Genomic DNA, 16508 nt, shown 5'->3' on the forward strand with positions numbered 1-16508 from the left:
ATATTGCTGAATGAAATATATATATATATATATAAAGCAAACAAAACGATAAAGTCTTCCTTGAACCCGATCTTCTCCATGATTTGAAAGACGACATTCAAACAGGTGATCTTATATTGTGTAGTGTATATAAAGGAATTTTATAATTTCCGTCGGTCTTATCCAGTTATCGGTGACGTAGAAGCTACACAATACAAGGTGTGGATACAACTGAGTAACTATGCCAACTCTTCACGATCTCATTGTTCGATGTAGAAATGCGCACCAATTATTTGGAGTCCTTTGTTGTTTTGGACTGTTTGCTGGCTGTGGTAGTGTTGGGGGATTTATGTTCTGTAATATGATTCATTACACAAGGAGCTATATGTACTTAACACATAATTTGCAATAATGAATAATTCAGGTCCAATTTATTTGTATCCTGTCTCTTTGCTAAAAAAAACCCAGGTCTGCATACGCGACGTTTCTGTCATTATTAGCTCTTCTGAGCCGAAGGCTCAAAGAGCTAAATAATGCTATGGCCATTTGTGCGGTGTGCGTAAACTTTTTAGAAAAAGGGCTATAACTCAAGAACCCCTTGGCCAATTTTTTTTCAAATTTGTTACAGGGTATCATTGGCCCAAGGGCTTTCATACATACTAAAAAGAGGGATGTGACCCTTTAACAAGGGGAGATAATCAGGAAAATACAAACAAAAGTAGTGGTTGCTAAAAAATCTTCTTCTCAAGAACCACTGGGCAGATTATCACCAAACTTACACATAAGGATGAGGATATGTTGTAGATTAAAAATTGTTCAAGTCATTACCCTGGGGCAAAGGGCGTGGTCTCAAGGTTACTTCAAAGTTGACCTAAATTTATATTTCCTTAAATCTTTGATATTTTAGTCATTATAAGGACTAGGATCATCAAATTTTGACAGTTGATGCATCTTAGGACCTTGTGTCAAGTTGTTTCAAAAGTAGGTCACGGTGACCTACTTTTTGAATTTTGCAGGTATTTATTTTAAAATTAATTTTGATGCATATCTTGGACACTTTGAAGCCTATGATCATCAAAACTTGTCAGTTGGTGGATCATGGGACCTTGAAATGCGTCAACTGAAAAATAGGTCACCGTGACCTACTTTCTGAATTTTATGGCTTATCATTTACAGATATATTTTAAGTTGTTATTTCAAATACCGAGAGGTTTAGAATCATCAAATCTTGTAAGTTGATGTATCTTGAGGCCTTGAAACATATTTATAAAAAAGTAGGTCACAGTGACCTACTTTTTGAATTTTGCAGATATTCAAATTTCACATTTTCAATTTTAGATGCATATTTTGGGCACTGTAAAACCTAGGATCATCAAACTTTGTCAGTTGATGCGTCTTCTATCTTCGGTTTGTGTCGACCAAAAAGTAGATCACCGTGACCTACTTTTGGTATTTGACAGCTAAATTACTATATTTCAGACACTATTTGACCTACAATCATCAAACTTTGTCAGTTGATGCATCTTGAGTCTTCGGAGTGTATCGACCAAAAAGTAGGTCACTGTGACCTACTTTTGGCATTTGACAGTTATATTTATATATTTCAGTCACTAATTGACCTACAATCATCAAACTTTGACAGTTGATGCATCTTGAGTCTACGGAGTGTGTCGACCAAAAAGTAGGTCACCTTGACCTACTTTTGGAATTGGACCGCTATATTTATATATTTCAGATACTACTTGACCTACAGTCATCAAACTTTGTCAGTTGATGGGTCTTGCATGTTCAAAGGGTGTCGACGAAAAAGTAGGTCACCTTGACCTACTTTTGGAATTGGACGGCTATATTTATGTAATTCAGATACTATTTGACCTACAGTCATCAAACTTTGTCAGTTGTTGGGTCTTCCATGTTTGAAGGGTGTTGACGAAAAAGTAGGTCACCTTGACCTACTTTTGGAATTGGACGGCTATATTTATATATTTCAGATACTATTTGACCTGCAGTCATCAAACTTTGTCAGTTGATGGGTCTTACATGTTCGGAGTTCGCTGACCAAAAAGTAGGTCACCATGACTTACGATTGGAATTTGACAGCTATATTTCAATATTCAGATACTAATTGGCTTAAAATCATCAAACTTTGTCAGTTGATATTTCTTGGGTTCTCAAAATGTGTAAACCAAAAAGTAGGTCACATTGACCTACTTTTAAAAAAAATAATTCTTAAGATTTAACTAAAGATTTAGAATACTAAGAGGCTAAGAATAGAAATGGTGAGCTTGTACAATTTATCAGAAGAGCGATTCTAGGCCCTTGGGCCTCTTGTTATTTATAAAACTATTTTTTTATCACCTTGATATGAAGAGTTCTCGTATGATTTCCGAAATAGGTTTATGATTGTTGTATTAAATGAGAGGTGAAGATAATAAACAGTGATCAATCTCCTAACTCCTATAAGCAATACAAAATAGATAGTTGGGCAAACACGGACCCCTGGACACACCAGACATGGGATCAGGCGCATAGGAGAAGTAAGCATCCCCTGTCGAGCAAATAATATTTGCTCAGTGGTTAGATCACCTAACTAGCAACGCAAGGATACCGGATTCAATCTCCGATTGATCCAAAGTTCTCCCCCAACTTAGTGTCCATATGTCAGCCTTGTATGATACATTAGGGATTACTTTTACAATCAGGAAGTAACTCTAAAATAGGACCTTAATGGCAATATTTTACAGTTTTTGTGTGATATTGCAATAAAATGTTATACTAGTTTTTAGCAAATCGTGATTTCGTTCGTCATTGAACATGCATTTTCGATGTTCTCAAGGGTAAGAACACTAACGACCCGTGGAAATTAATTCCATGTTTGCCCCAGTTTCATTGTTGAATTCTTTACAGGATTGATGAGATTATGTTCAGTTTTTCATTCAAGATTGCTCAAATGTTACCTCCGCTTTATCCGTGTGATCACTGAATTTTTTCACTCCTCCAATTATTTTTTTCTTGCAGCCCGTTGGAAACGCTTTATTGTGCACACTTGAAAATCAGTTAGACGAAAACTTTACCAAGGAGGTTCACAAAGCTTGGAGAACTTTTTTCGCGATGTTGAGTTACAGTTTTGCTCAAGGACTAGACGACACCAACGGAAATGATGGCTGACATTTTCAATAATTTTCACATATGATTTCATTTCACGAAAATAGTATGCAGATACAAAGTATCGGAAAAGTTTAGATCAAATTAATATGCATTCAATGTTTCATTAATATCTGAAAAACTGGAAATGACTAAAGATATCTGCTTATCATATGTGTAGAAAAATGAAATTTTACAGCATATATGTGAACAAGCCTCTCCCCCCGAGCGTCAGGCATCAGAAAACTACTTGAACTAGCAACGACCGTGTTTCTCGTCGCACAATGGTGCAACAAGGGATTCAATATACACAGAGTTATAAAACAGACTGCATAATCTGAACTGATTGTACATGTATTTAATATAGTTTCATTGTTAATAAATATTATCACAGGGACAGTTATAACAAGTAGTGACAATTCTATCACAAAGAAGTACAAGTAGGTAAATACTGTCCGAGTTTATTTGAACAGACTACAAACTTGGAGAAATTGGATCCAATGCCCAATTTGGTGTTATGGTGAATTAGTGGAACTGTGAGACATGATTATTTATACCTAGATTTCATATTATAGCGCAATCAACAATTCAGCGCTAAAGCATACATCCAACCAATAGTTACATTGTAGCAAAGATGTGCTATAGCCAGTGTAACGCTCTCCAGGGGAATGTTTACTGTCTAATTTTCAGGATTTTTGTCAGGATGGTTTCTTTATTCACTTTTCCATAAGTTTTGTCAGGATTTGTTTTAAATCCAGAATTACCAGACTGATTTTTCAGCTAAAGAAACAGACTTTTCAATTTACAGCTTTATTGTCCAAGTTCAACTATCTCAGTGACATAAATACACACAATATGTCAATATAACAAAGATTCACCTTGTTTTACGTACACTGTAACTTGAGAAAAATCAACACAACCTTGGCTTTTTATTACATTACCAAAAATCGGAAAAGAAAAGGGGGGGGGGACTTTCACTGAAACATATATCCTGGGAATGACCCTTAATATATATTTATGAAATTCCTATGCCTATAAGTATTATGAAAGTCTCTTAAAATATTCAAGAGATCTCAGCAATCTTAAACTCCTGAATTCAGAGGAATGATCTCTAAATTATCCAGAATAGTAATGTTAACTGACTTTTTATATAAATAAAACTGTTCCCAGTCCTATTTCTAATAGAATGCAGATAGTAAATAATTAAGGGATTAACCCGTTAATTAAATACGCAAATTCCCTGCCCTGTCTTTGTATAAACTGAGAAATTCGACAATTTACACTAATTAAGCAATTAATTAAGGGATTAACCCATTAATTAAATTACTATATAACTAAGGACAGAAGGAATAACCTTCTATTTCCTTACACTTACTGTGCTAATTCTTATACGTCCGTTTCTAAAAGCTAGGTTGAGGAAAAGTCCCGGAGAAAATCTACCGGCTGCTTATATAGACTTCTAGACCCACCGAAGTAACACACGCGCAAGGTTGGAAACCACCGGAGATACTATCGGTGCTTCCAAATAAAACATTAAATACAACTTTAATTATACATAAAAGTACATAATTGTAAATGTTTTACTACCAAAAATCTTCGTCTCTCAAATAAATGTCACAACCCGGAAAAAAATAGCAATATGCATTCATAAAGACCGCCAGACGAAAATAGACAGTGACCCGGGGTCAAATGCATACATTACAACTCTTGCGCGCCATACAATAATCAGTTCCGGTAAAAATGGCTGCCTACATGTGACGAAGGTAAATAGAACATTAAAACTTAGTAATTTTTGTAACATATCATTAGTGTTTGACAAGATCCCTGCAACACTAAAATAACTGTAGCTCGTGCAATGTAAACAAGTTACAAAAACCAATGAATCAAGTCATGAACAGTCATGTTGTCCCTAATATTTACAAACATCGACCACATGGCAATGTAGGGATCGTATAACAACACAAAAATATTTCAAAATCAGCTGATGACAGTAAATGAGCAACCGATTGTATTACCAGTAGATACAAGTATATCATTTATATTAACATGACAATGACATATATATACCCGCATATTGGAGGCATCAGACTCTACAGCCAGAGTTGGACTTCTCGGAGGTGGCTCATTTCTCATGTGATGTGGGATTTTGCAAAATCTTTATTTCATCAAATTTTGAGCATGACAGAAATATATACTTGGTAATAATTTCCTTCAAAAAAATCTTTGCTACCAAAATGTTGTCAAGGGCAATAACTCCTATCCTGGTATTTTTGGTATGATTTCCTAGATACCCACAATTAATTCGTAGATAAAGCAGCAGTTTCTTCAAACTGTTAAAATTAAACTGTTGTTATGTTAACCAGTTTTTATGTATTTTTATCATGAAATGTGAACATAACAGACAATGATAAACTTCATAACTCTTATAAGCAATTCAAAATAGAGAGTTGGGCAAACACGGACCCCTGGATATACCAGAGATAGGATAAAGTGCCTAGGAGGACAAAGCATCCACTGTCGACCGGTCACACCCGCCGTGAGCCCTATATCTTGAGAGTTTACGCTGGACGTAAAGTGAACTATAGTTTCAGAAAAACCGCCATCAAAGGCCTGGTGCACGCCGGAGGTTCTCCCTCGCTGATCCACACCAGTTAAAACATTCAGGACACAGAAGCATAACATCCATCTATAATTACAGCACGACATCTATTCAGCAACAAAAACAAATATCTTCAGTGATGATTATGGTACACTTGCAAACACGAATGAATCCAGGGAACGAAAGAAGAGGCTAGTTGTATTCAGCGCGTCACAATTTTTCTGATGAAAATTTATCATTATCTTTAATCTTACGTATCGGGATCAATATTTTGCCAAAAGTCGCACGTGGCGAGGTCACAATAAAGGATACTTTAATGATCATACAACACGCCCCTCCCCTCCCACCACCTTTATTTATTGATCTGGGATCTACACATTGGTTTTTTTTTATATATATAATTTGTTAATACACATAAAAACCAACTGAAACTATAATGTTTCGTCTCTGTTACGTACCTGTACCGCTGTTAATCATTTTAGTTAGCCATGGGTTTTAACCCTTAGCTAGCGAATATGTGTATTAGTAAAAATCACATATTCAGCGATGGTAAGACGAAATATAATCACTGATAACGAGATTTTTAGCCGAGTTGCAACGAAGTTGAACTCGGCTATTGGTAGGGTGATGCGGGTGGGCGGTCGGTTGGGCGTCAAAAATTGGTTTCCGGATGATAACTCGAAAAGTTTACAATCTAATCAAATGAAACTTTGATATATTGTTGGGTACCAGGTAAGGAAGACCCGTATTGATTTTGGAGAACAAAGGTCAAGGTCACAGTGACCGAATATAGAATGAAAATTTCAGAAAAATTTGGTTTCCGGATGATGACTCAGAAAGTTAAAATCCGAATCAAATGATACTTAAAGATATTGTTATGTACCAGGTAAGGAAGACCCCTATTGATATTGGAGAAAATAGGTCAAAGTCACCGAAAAGAGATTTAAAATTTTAAAAAAAAATTGGTTTCCGGAGTATAATTCGAAATTTTTTAATTTGAATCAAATGAAACTTGGATATATTGTTGGATACAAGCACAGCAAGGCCCCTATTGATTTTGGAGAACAAAGGTCAAGGTCACAGTGACCGAAAATAGATTGAAAACTTCAGACAAATATGGTTTCTGGACAGTAACTCGAAAAGTTTAAAACTGAAATTAGTTCTTGACAATTATAAATATGCCTCATCATTCCTGACTTTACAATATATCCCATGCAACTCGGCTTATGCACCCCTGGGTGCATATATTGATTTTTACTAATAGGTTTGCAGAGAAGAAAATAACATTTTCGATAATCTTTATGTATATTTTCAAAACATAAGTAAAAATAAAGTGTCGATCCCAGATCATTATAAAAATAAGGCGGGGGGGGGGGGGTGCATTCTCATATAAAATGCAAATGCTGACCAGTTTATCTGAAATTTAATCACTCCCTTCCGAATATATTAAGTACCTGGTACAGTCTTATATCTTAAATGATATTTCCAAATTCACATTTTTTAGCATTTAAAGAAAAACTTCATGGGATATGTAACTTGTGATGATAGTGACACAAAATAGAACCATATCGCATTTAACAAATATTGTAGATCTAGTACTAAATAAGATACTTGAACCTGATCTCATATTTTTCTTTGGTATACATTGTAATTATTGAATGTACTTTGGGTCGGTGGCCTTGAAATTTTTTCATCAGGATCTTATATGCGCGGTTTCGGTTTAATATGGCTTTTGGGGAAAATGCGTTGAAGGAGTGGGGCTCTGGCTACAAATTAATTCGAATAATCTGTGTCTCGGGACAGGCCCTCACCCGGGTCCATAGAACATTATTACTTTAACGATAGAATATTCTATCTAGCTTCAAATTGGCCCAGGCGAGGTAAATATGTCGGTATTAAAAATATTATATTACCAATTTCAGTGTGAATTATGTACATAACAATTGATTAAAGTCTGACGGCTGATTAATATTAGACACTTGGGAGGGACTCGTTCTTTATTTAGTAAATCATTATTTGTCATACAAATTGGAAACCAGTGTGTGTTGCATCCTAACACCTAAAATTGTGAATTCTCATAATAATCATGAACAGTTTAGGACAAAATATATATCTTCATTGAATATAACAGGGGCGGGGGGCTCCGTGGCCGAGTGGTTAGAGCATCGCCCTTAAAATCACGCGGCCTCACACCTTCGTCGGTGCGGGTTCGAATCCCGTTCAAGCCGGTAAGCGAGAAACTTTCCCAGTTTACTTTTGGAAGGTCGGGGATCAAACTCAGGTACATTATATCTGGGTTCTCTCTTCCACCAAGAAAAACTGGGCGCCACTAGATAACCAAAAATTGTTGAGTGTGGCGGAAAACATCAATCAATCAATGAATATAACAGCTATCGATGGCTAAAAGACACTAAGGATGATAAGTTTTTTATCTTTGAATAAAGCTTTGACTGGGCTCGATATTTGCGTAAGCTATTTCCGTATAAAAAAAAGAAAAAGAAAAAAGAAACAAGCGATAAAGCTAAAAGTAACGAAAATCGAGCTCATTTAAGTGTTTATTACCACAGCATATTCTACTGGAAAACATAGACCACGATTGACGCGCCGATTACAACTAGCCGAAATATCGAGAATGTCTCAAGATTGATTGTTTTACGTCACGTCGAGAATTTTTCACACATATTGAGACTACATCTAAGGCCAGTGATTCTCTCTTCTAAATGACAAGCGTTTGGCGAAAGAGCAATCACTACCTATTTAACGCCTTAGAATTATTTCGATTCTACAAATTTTAAAGAAGTTATGGGACTTTTGTCCTTCATCTTTTTAGCGGCCGTTGGGGACATGGCTACGCGTAGCAATTTTGTTTTAATAGTGAATGTCAATTTCGTATTTGTTAATGGATCCGCCTGTTTGGATATTACCGCAACAGTTGTCGCAGTAGCTCAGCGGTAGAGCGTTCGCAACCAGGAGGTCGTGAGTTCGTGTCATTATGGCAATGCCACGAACTCACGACCTCCTGTCTCCAACGGCCGCAAATAAGATGAAGCACAAAAGTCAGTTTGTAGAATCAAAATGACGGCGCAGTATGATTAACTACTTATTGTGACTAACAATCCTACAAAATGTGAACAAAATCCGTTGAGCGGTATCTGAGAAGTTGCAACGTCCACAGTGTTCCTATAGTGTAGCATGTACAAATTCAACTAAGTCCCATAACTCCTGTAAAATTTGTCAAATCAAAATGGCGGTGCGAATTTGAACAAAATCCTTTGATCGGTTTCAGAGGAGTTGCCTCCACAAAGCCAAGTGGGACGGATAGACGCACGGACATCGATATGTCTATGTCCTCTTCCGCTTTGTGGTGGGGGACAATATCCTTTCCCTTAACCTTTCAGGGAAAGGTGTCTATCATTGAAATAAAAACGCAAAAGTCAGGAAACAAATCTTTCTTCATCACTATATTCTCTTACAGAAATATTTTAACGATGGTATATATTATTGATATATTTGATTTAAGATACATGTATGCCAAAGCAGTCATCAATAAGACACAGTACATCAACAATGTACCATCTACAGAGACCAAGTAAGATGAGGTGAAGTTGAAATCAAAGTCGAGACAAATGGACAAAGATATTTAGAATTTACAGACCACATAACAAAGACCAGGCACGGCGTTGTCGGGAGAATCAAAGCTAGTTGCTTTAAAGATGAATGATTGATTGTCTCTTTTACGTTCCGTTGATACACCAGCAATTGTAGGTGAAGTAGTTATTGCTCCTTTGCCAAACACTTGGCATTTAGAAGTGAGAATCATCTTTCGGACCTGTCCTTGAAAACAGAGGTCCCGTGTCGCGGCAGGCATTGGCACGTTAGACAACCCCAAATGCTACGTAAGCGCTAAGCTTGGGTCTAGGTTTGGTAATTCACCTACAGCTGCACGAGTCCGGGCTAGAATAGGTCCTGGTAAAGGACATGGTGGTGAGGACTAGACTGAAAACCTGTCCTGATCGCAGATATCTAATATGCGAATTTAGCTTTTAGCAGTCATATTTATAGACCGTAGCTACAAAATATTAGGTAACTTGTCATGTCCAACCAGTAACTATGTATATCTCATCAGCTGCATCTATGTATATCTTATAAGCTAAAAATTTAGCCTGAAGCAATAGTAAATTGGGGAAACCACCGATCCACCATCAAAACCATTCAAATCAGGAAAACAGTTGGGGAACACTGCAACCTTGATGGCAGACATGACAATTTTGGTTTATTGATCACACTCTGGGTTGTGATAGTCTCAGATAACGAACAGTGAAAATACAATATGAAAAGTTCGACAAAAACGGACCCCTGGTGGTGGGATCAGGTTCCTAGGTGGAGTAAGCATCCCCTGTTGACCGGTCATACCCGCCGTGAGCGATATCAGGAAAACGTAGTAGTCCGTAGTCAAAATCAGTGTGCCAAGAACGGCCTAACAATCGGTATGAAACACAGGGGCTTATCTTCCGCATTATGGAAAATGAAAAAATAATCAATTAAAAATATGAATCTTCTTGATCGAGATGCCGAGTCGTTTCGGAAATGTATTTATCTTAAGGGGCTACTTCCTGTGTGTTTAGAGGTCAGTGTTTGTTCTGTTTTCGATTGGTTATTTTTAGACACCAAAGTGGCCCTAACTCAGTTCAATTTAATAATTATCCTAATAACCTTGCTGATCTTACCCTAAATAAGTTATGACTAATAAGTAATTGTTTGGCGTGCTTGTCATGGCCATTTATTCACAATGTATTATCAAAACAACATATACGCCGATCTTCAAATCGATATGGCAGCATATAACAAACAAGAGGCCCACAGGCCTTATCGGTCACCTGAATACTAGTGAAAAACTATCACTACTGCCATGGGCTATGAAATCTAGAATAAAAATTCCTGTTCTGAATATCTACGCTAAATTCTAATGTTCAGCAACAGTATAAAACAAGATGTGTTCTTAAAACTTCACTGCCCTCAAAAGTGCATACACTGATGAAAGGCTTTAACTAATAGGTGTATTAACATGAAAACATCGAAAGAATGACTAATTTGGACTCATCTTAAAGTCATAACCCTGGGTTATGAGATTCACCATTTTTTTGTACATCATTTTCTGCTAGTCCTAAGTATGCATTTAGATTTTATACAGTATCAGCAAACTTACGCATAAATACTATATACTAAGTTTGGCCCCACCCTGGGATCAAAATCCTTACTCTGGGGGAAATCAAATTTACAATTTTGGTAAAAGGCTACCTGCTCTATCCATTTAATTTAAATTTAGTATCAAAAGCACTAAAGAAAATGTTATTTAAGTGTTTTGCACATAAACACTGTATAACAAGTTTGGCCCCGCCCTGGGGTCAGAACCCCTACCCCGGGGATCATGAAATTTACAATTTTGGTAGAGGCTTTCCTGTATGAGGTGCCGTTTTAATATTTTTGAGGTATTTTCTGATAATAAAAAAAGAATTCTTGATATCAAAAAAATAATTCTTGATATCAAAAAATAGATTTTTGGATATCAAAAAATCATTTTCTAATATCAAGAATTCGAATTCCTGATATCAAAAAATCATTTTCTGATATCAAAAAATCGAATTCTTGATATCAGAAAATAAGACTCATATAAAACTACGATCGACTTAATGAATGCTCCCCGTGATGCAACCTTCAGCTTCCCGCCTGAAGTTGCGAACCTTGTATGCACGTGGAGAATAAATCTAATTCATTATGGCAAATTCTACCATATCTACCATGGTCGGTACTGCTCTGTCCGCAATTCGCTTTGAAGTGAACGGGGTCGATCTTGAAGATGTACCAACGAGACCCGTGGAGAATGATGATCATGGAGGCGCACTGTACAGGCGTACAGTTAGTACTTTCAGCCCACGTCAATCAGGTAAATTATTTGACTGGAAAGATGTTAAAATCTGGCACGTCACTTTTATTCTAGGCTTCTCGATTAGGCCATAATTAAAAATATTAAATATATTAAAAATACGCCCGCCCCGATTTTTCTTACTCCTAGATTTTTGTTTATTTCAGTGTTTTTTTTACAAACAATGTGAAAGTTCTTCGTCTCGAGCCCGTGGGTATCCGGGTTAGAATAGGTCCTCAGTACCCCTTGCTTGTCTTAAGAGGCGACTAAATGGGGCGGTCCTTCGGATGAGACCGCAAAAACCTAGGTCCCGTGTCACAGCAGGTGTGGCACGATAAAGATCATCGATCCCTCCCTGCTCAATGGCCATGAGCGCCGAGCATAGGCCTAAAATTTGCAGCCCTTCACCGGCAGTGGTGACGTCTCCATACGAGTGAAATATTCTCAAGCGGGACGTTACAGCGAATTACAAAAGACCGGTTGAGTTTTCAATTGCTTGCTGGATTGATCAATATACTTTACAATTTGGTCAGCAAAGTATCACATTTGGTCTGAATTTAGGTCACAGAGTTATTCAGGTATGACAAAGAATTGACAACTTTTTTTTCTAAGTGTGAATGACAATAACCCCATCTAGTTTTACTGATTATTTCAGTAAAAGAATTTTTCTCATTGTATATAATAGGTCAATAATTTCTTTGTTTGTTTCTTCAGAAATTTCCTTTCCATTTCTAAAATATCTCCCCATCTTATTTTTTTCCATGGTTATAAGCTGAATAGGTGTTGTAAAATTCCCAAAGAAAGACACTGCTTGGTAGATGTGCACTAACCAACCCTGAAAACTATAAATAGAATAACTAAACAATAGAAGACTGAACCTGAATGGTTTAGCTAGAATAACATGAATTCTATTGGTCAGAAACCGTGAGTAACAATAGAAGAGTATTCTGGCAGTTTTCTTTGTGTGATATGAATCATGGACTGACCTCAAATATAGATTCCTGTAATTCAATCTTCGTCTCGATTCTGATCGGGATCAGTATTCAACTTGCAATTCAATTTAAATCCCGCGAATATGTCAGCGTGACTTTGGCAGCTGAAATAATGTGCGTTTTTCTGCAACAAGTATTTTTAAATGTATTGTTAAACATGGATCTCTGGTTCTGAAAGATCGGTGAGGGTGCATGGTAAGAGATAATTGTATGTACAGTCATTTAACTGGAGCTATAGTACTACTAGTCAAGGGCTTGAAGCTTACTTTTAAAGTGTCCGGTCCAGCCGGACTGATGGGATATAATTTCAACCAGTCCGCAGAAAAATTTACCAGTCCAACAGAGTTTTCCAGAAATAATTAAACATATATATTTTGTTAATGTCATTAGGATAAAATTAAACTCAATATGCCTCAGACAATGTTGTAACGCTTAAGTAGGGGATTTCTATTTACCAATCAGATTCGTCTGTTATATCTACAGATCGAAGCATGCCAAATGTGTGTATAAAATTTCATATGTATATTTTCCAAAATGATGCTTTAGAAAATTAACCAGTCCCATCGGACTGACTGAAACAAATGTCAGTCAATCCGCCAGACTTTTAACCAGTCACAGACTGACGGGCATATGTTGATTTTGAGCCCTGCTACTAGTATGTAAATGACTTTTATGGTGTTTAAATGGATCTATAAATTGCACTGAGATGAGGTCAACAAAAAATCTGTAAAATGAAACAAATAACTTTTTTTTTTAAATATACCACCCCCCTGTCTCAATTTACTTGAAAAAGATGGATGAGAATCTAGGAATATTTTTATTATGGTCTTATCATACACTTTTTATTTGAAAGTAGGTCATGGATTTGCTCAGATGTGACATGGCTGGTGACATGGGTCTTTAAAAATAGTTACAGTCAGTGTATGATACTAGCTGTGTCTCTGTGTAGGTTCTCATTCAACATATTTGTAGGACAGTTATCATATTAATGATACATCATTTTATGCAGGGCTTAAATAATTTATATGTTAGATACATTTAATTGTTAAAAGTGAATGATTGATTGATTGAATATTGTTTAACGTCCCTTTCGAGAATATTTGACTCATATGGAGACCACTGCCGGTGAAGGGCTGCAAAATTTAGGCCTATGTTCGCAAGCTCGGTCCGTCTACGCGCCAAAAAACTCGGTCGTCATATTTTCCAATACAAAGTCTATAACCTATAAGTATTACTAATAGTACATGCATGATAAAATAAATAGGCCTAATATTTATATAATATAATACCTGAAACGTTTTCCCGAGGTGCAGAAAATGCGTTTTCCTGAAGTGATGCTAGATGATTTGCAATCTTCATTTCAATTTGATCTATTAGAGCAGAGATTGTCGATTCGATATCACGTTTGCTGTTTTCTCCTATATTGACAAGATCCAAAGACTGTTGGGCTTGTCTTAGATCTCTCAATACAATGTTACAATCAACATCGCCATTTTCAAAACAACGGGTACCAGTCATGATGGCTTGTTGAATGTTCCTTAACATGTCATGCTCAGCAGTCCCATTATCCGCCATTTTTCAAATCAAATATACTGATGTACGAGGAGAGCAAAATAGATAGACTACCGCCAAAACTCCGGATGCAGAAAGTAACCCGAACTTGAATATGTCCAGAATTATCAAGAACCTTATAAAATTCCTTCTATCGTAAAAAAAAAAAAAAATCTTCAAAGAATCTGAAATATCAACGAATTTTAGAAAGCAAATCGGCCTCTGTAGACTGTAGGCCTAGTTCAGCGATTTTCTATGGGTCAAGGGAGTATTCATTATTTATGTAAAGATTTTTCGCCATTTTCTTTTATTTTCTGATATCAGAAAATGTATTTTGTGATATCAAGAAATCAGTTTGAATTCCTGATATCAGAAAATCATTTTTGATAGCAGAAAATCGATTTTTTGATATCAGAAAATCATTTTTTGATATCAGGAATTCGAATTTTTGATATCAGAAAATGTCTTATATTTTTGATATCAGAAAATATGTATTTTTTGATATCAGAAAATGATTTTTTCATATCAAATATTCGAATTTTTGATATCAGAAAATCATTTTTTGATATCAAATATAATTTTTGATATCAGAAAATGACTTTTATTATTTGATATCAAGAATTCGAATTATTGATATCAAAAAATCATTTTCTGATATCAAAAAATATACTTTTTGATATCAGAAAATGATTTTTTGATATCAGAAAATACTTCAAAAATATTAAAACGGCGCCTCATATTCCTGCTCTACATCACTATGCATTTAGTTTTTCTTACATGTGTGTGGTTCTTGAGAAGAAGATTTTTGCCGTCTCTACGATAGATAACACATTTTAAAGCAACCCGTCCATTTCTGCTATTGAATCGATTTTTATAGGATTTATGAGCGTGATCACTGTTCCTTATCCTCATCCTTTTCATTGCTTACTTCACACGTGCGTATGTATGTTCTGAAAACCATGATATTCATAACCTTACGAGACGGAGACGATTTGGAATTGGAACAACTTATTAAGATAATTTGTTGGCGGCTCCAGTCTGTACCACAGGACAGATTAGACTATTCTCTTCACTTGGCTCATGTACTATTAGTGTTTACTATCCGCGTAGATTTGAAAGATATGTAGGCCAATAAATAGGTATTTGTATGCACGGATTAGCGTTGTGAGCTTAGTAAGGTTAACGAGTACATGTACCTGTACTTTCGCGCCTGATTAGACTTATATCTTTTGCTCTAACTATAACTACCAAAGTATGTTCGAGCGTCCCTTGGTGCGAGGTTAATAAACAGAGAGGGGCGACCTGAACTTCGAAAAAGTAAAATAAAACAAAAAGCAGTCGTGTACAAAACACGTGTCACGAGAGTTAGACATTATGTAAACTGGTGATTAAGATTTTTTTGTTATATTATCATCCATCATTTGAAGGACTTCTTTAAGTATACTAATATACAACATGTAGTATTAAAACTAATGAAAAAGCAACCCCAGGGTTTTGCCTTTAGGGTGGGTCAAAATTAGCAAAATCGTTTAATGATGATACATATATTTATAATATTATGTAAAGTCTTTCATGAGTATATTAACTTTTGAGGGTATTAAAGTTTTAAGAACACATCTTTTTATACTCTTCCCGTGGGGACCCGGATTAGAATAGATCCTCAGTAGCCCTTGCTTGTCGTAAGAGGTGACTAAATGGGGTGGTCCTTCGGATTAGACCGTAAAAACCGAGGCCCCGTGTCTCAGCAAGTGTAGCACGATAAAGATCCCTGCCTGCTCAAAGATCGTAAGCGCCGAGTATAGGCCTAAATTTTGCAGCCCTTCACCGGCATCCGTGATGTCTACATATGTGTAAAATATTCTAAAGCGGGACGTAAACTATATTCAATAAATATTTTTTTATACTGTCGCTCAATATCAGAATTTGGCTTAGATATTTTCAGAACAGGAATTTTTTTTCTAGATTTTTAACTCTTGAGACTAGTAATACTTTTAACTAGTACTCAGGTGACCGATAATGCTTGTGGACCTCTTGTTCTCTTCTGTTTATAGTCCCTAGAAGTAAATGTATATATTGCTAACGTATCCATAGTTGTGTCTTTTTTATTGATTTCAGTGGTATTTATCGAATCTACACACGGCTGAATCTGAGTATTGATAATAGATAAAATGTTGTCGAAATATCACAATATATCACAATTCGATATTTTTTCTTTCGCATTAACTCTGTCTCAAAAGAATACAAAACCAGGTCAGTTGATAAAGAAAAACAATTCGTGCCCATTGATATTCCACGAGACCGTTGGAAGATCTGACCACCA

At 36.1% G+C, this 16508-nt stretch overlaps 1 protein-coding gene across 2 annotated transcripts in view; it reads left to right on the top strand.

Moving 5' to 3' along the window:
* LOC125650021 (neuroglobin-like) overlaps positions 1-3529 on the top strand; it is a 14268-nt gene extending 10739 nt beyond the window's left edge. For both annotated transcript variants that reach the window (XM_048877963.2, XM_056167155.1), the window contains one exon: positions 2998-3529. In XM_048877963.2, the coding sequence (XP_048733920.1) occupies positions 2998-3147 (150 nt within the window). In that variant the 3' untranslated portion in view covers positions 3148-3529. The remainder of the gene's footprint in view (positions 1-2997) is intronic.
* Positions 3530-16508: the final 12979 nt, after the last annotated feature.

The sequence above is a fragment of the Ostrea edulis genome, chromosome 5 (genome assembly GCF_947568905.1).
Source record: "Ostrea edulis chromosome 5, xbOstEdul1.1, whole genome shotgun sequence".
Taxonomy (NCBI): Eukaryota; Metazoa; Mollusca; class Bivalvia; order Ostreida; family Ostreidae; genus Ostrea; species Ostrea edulis.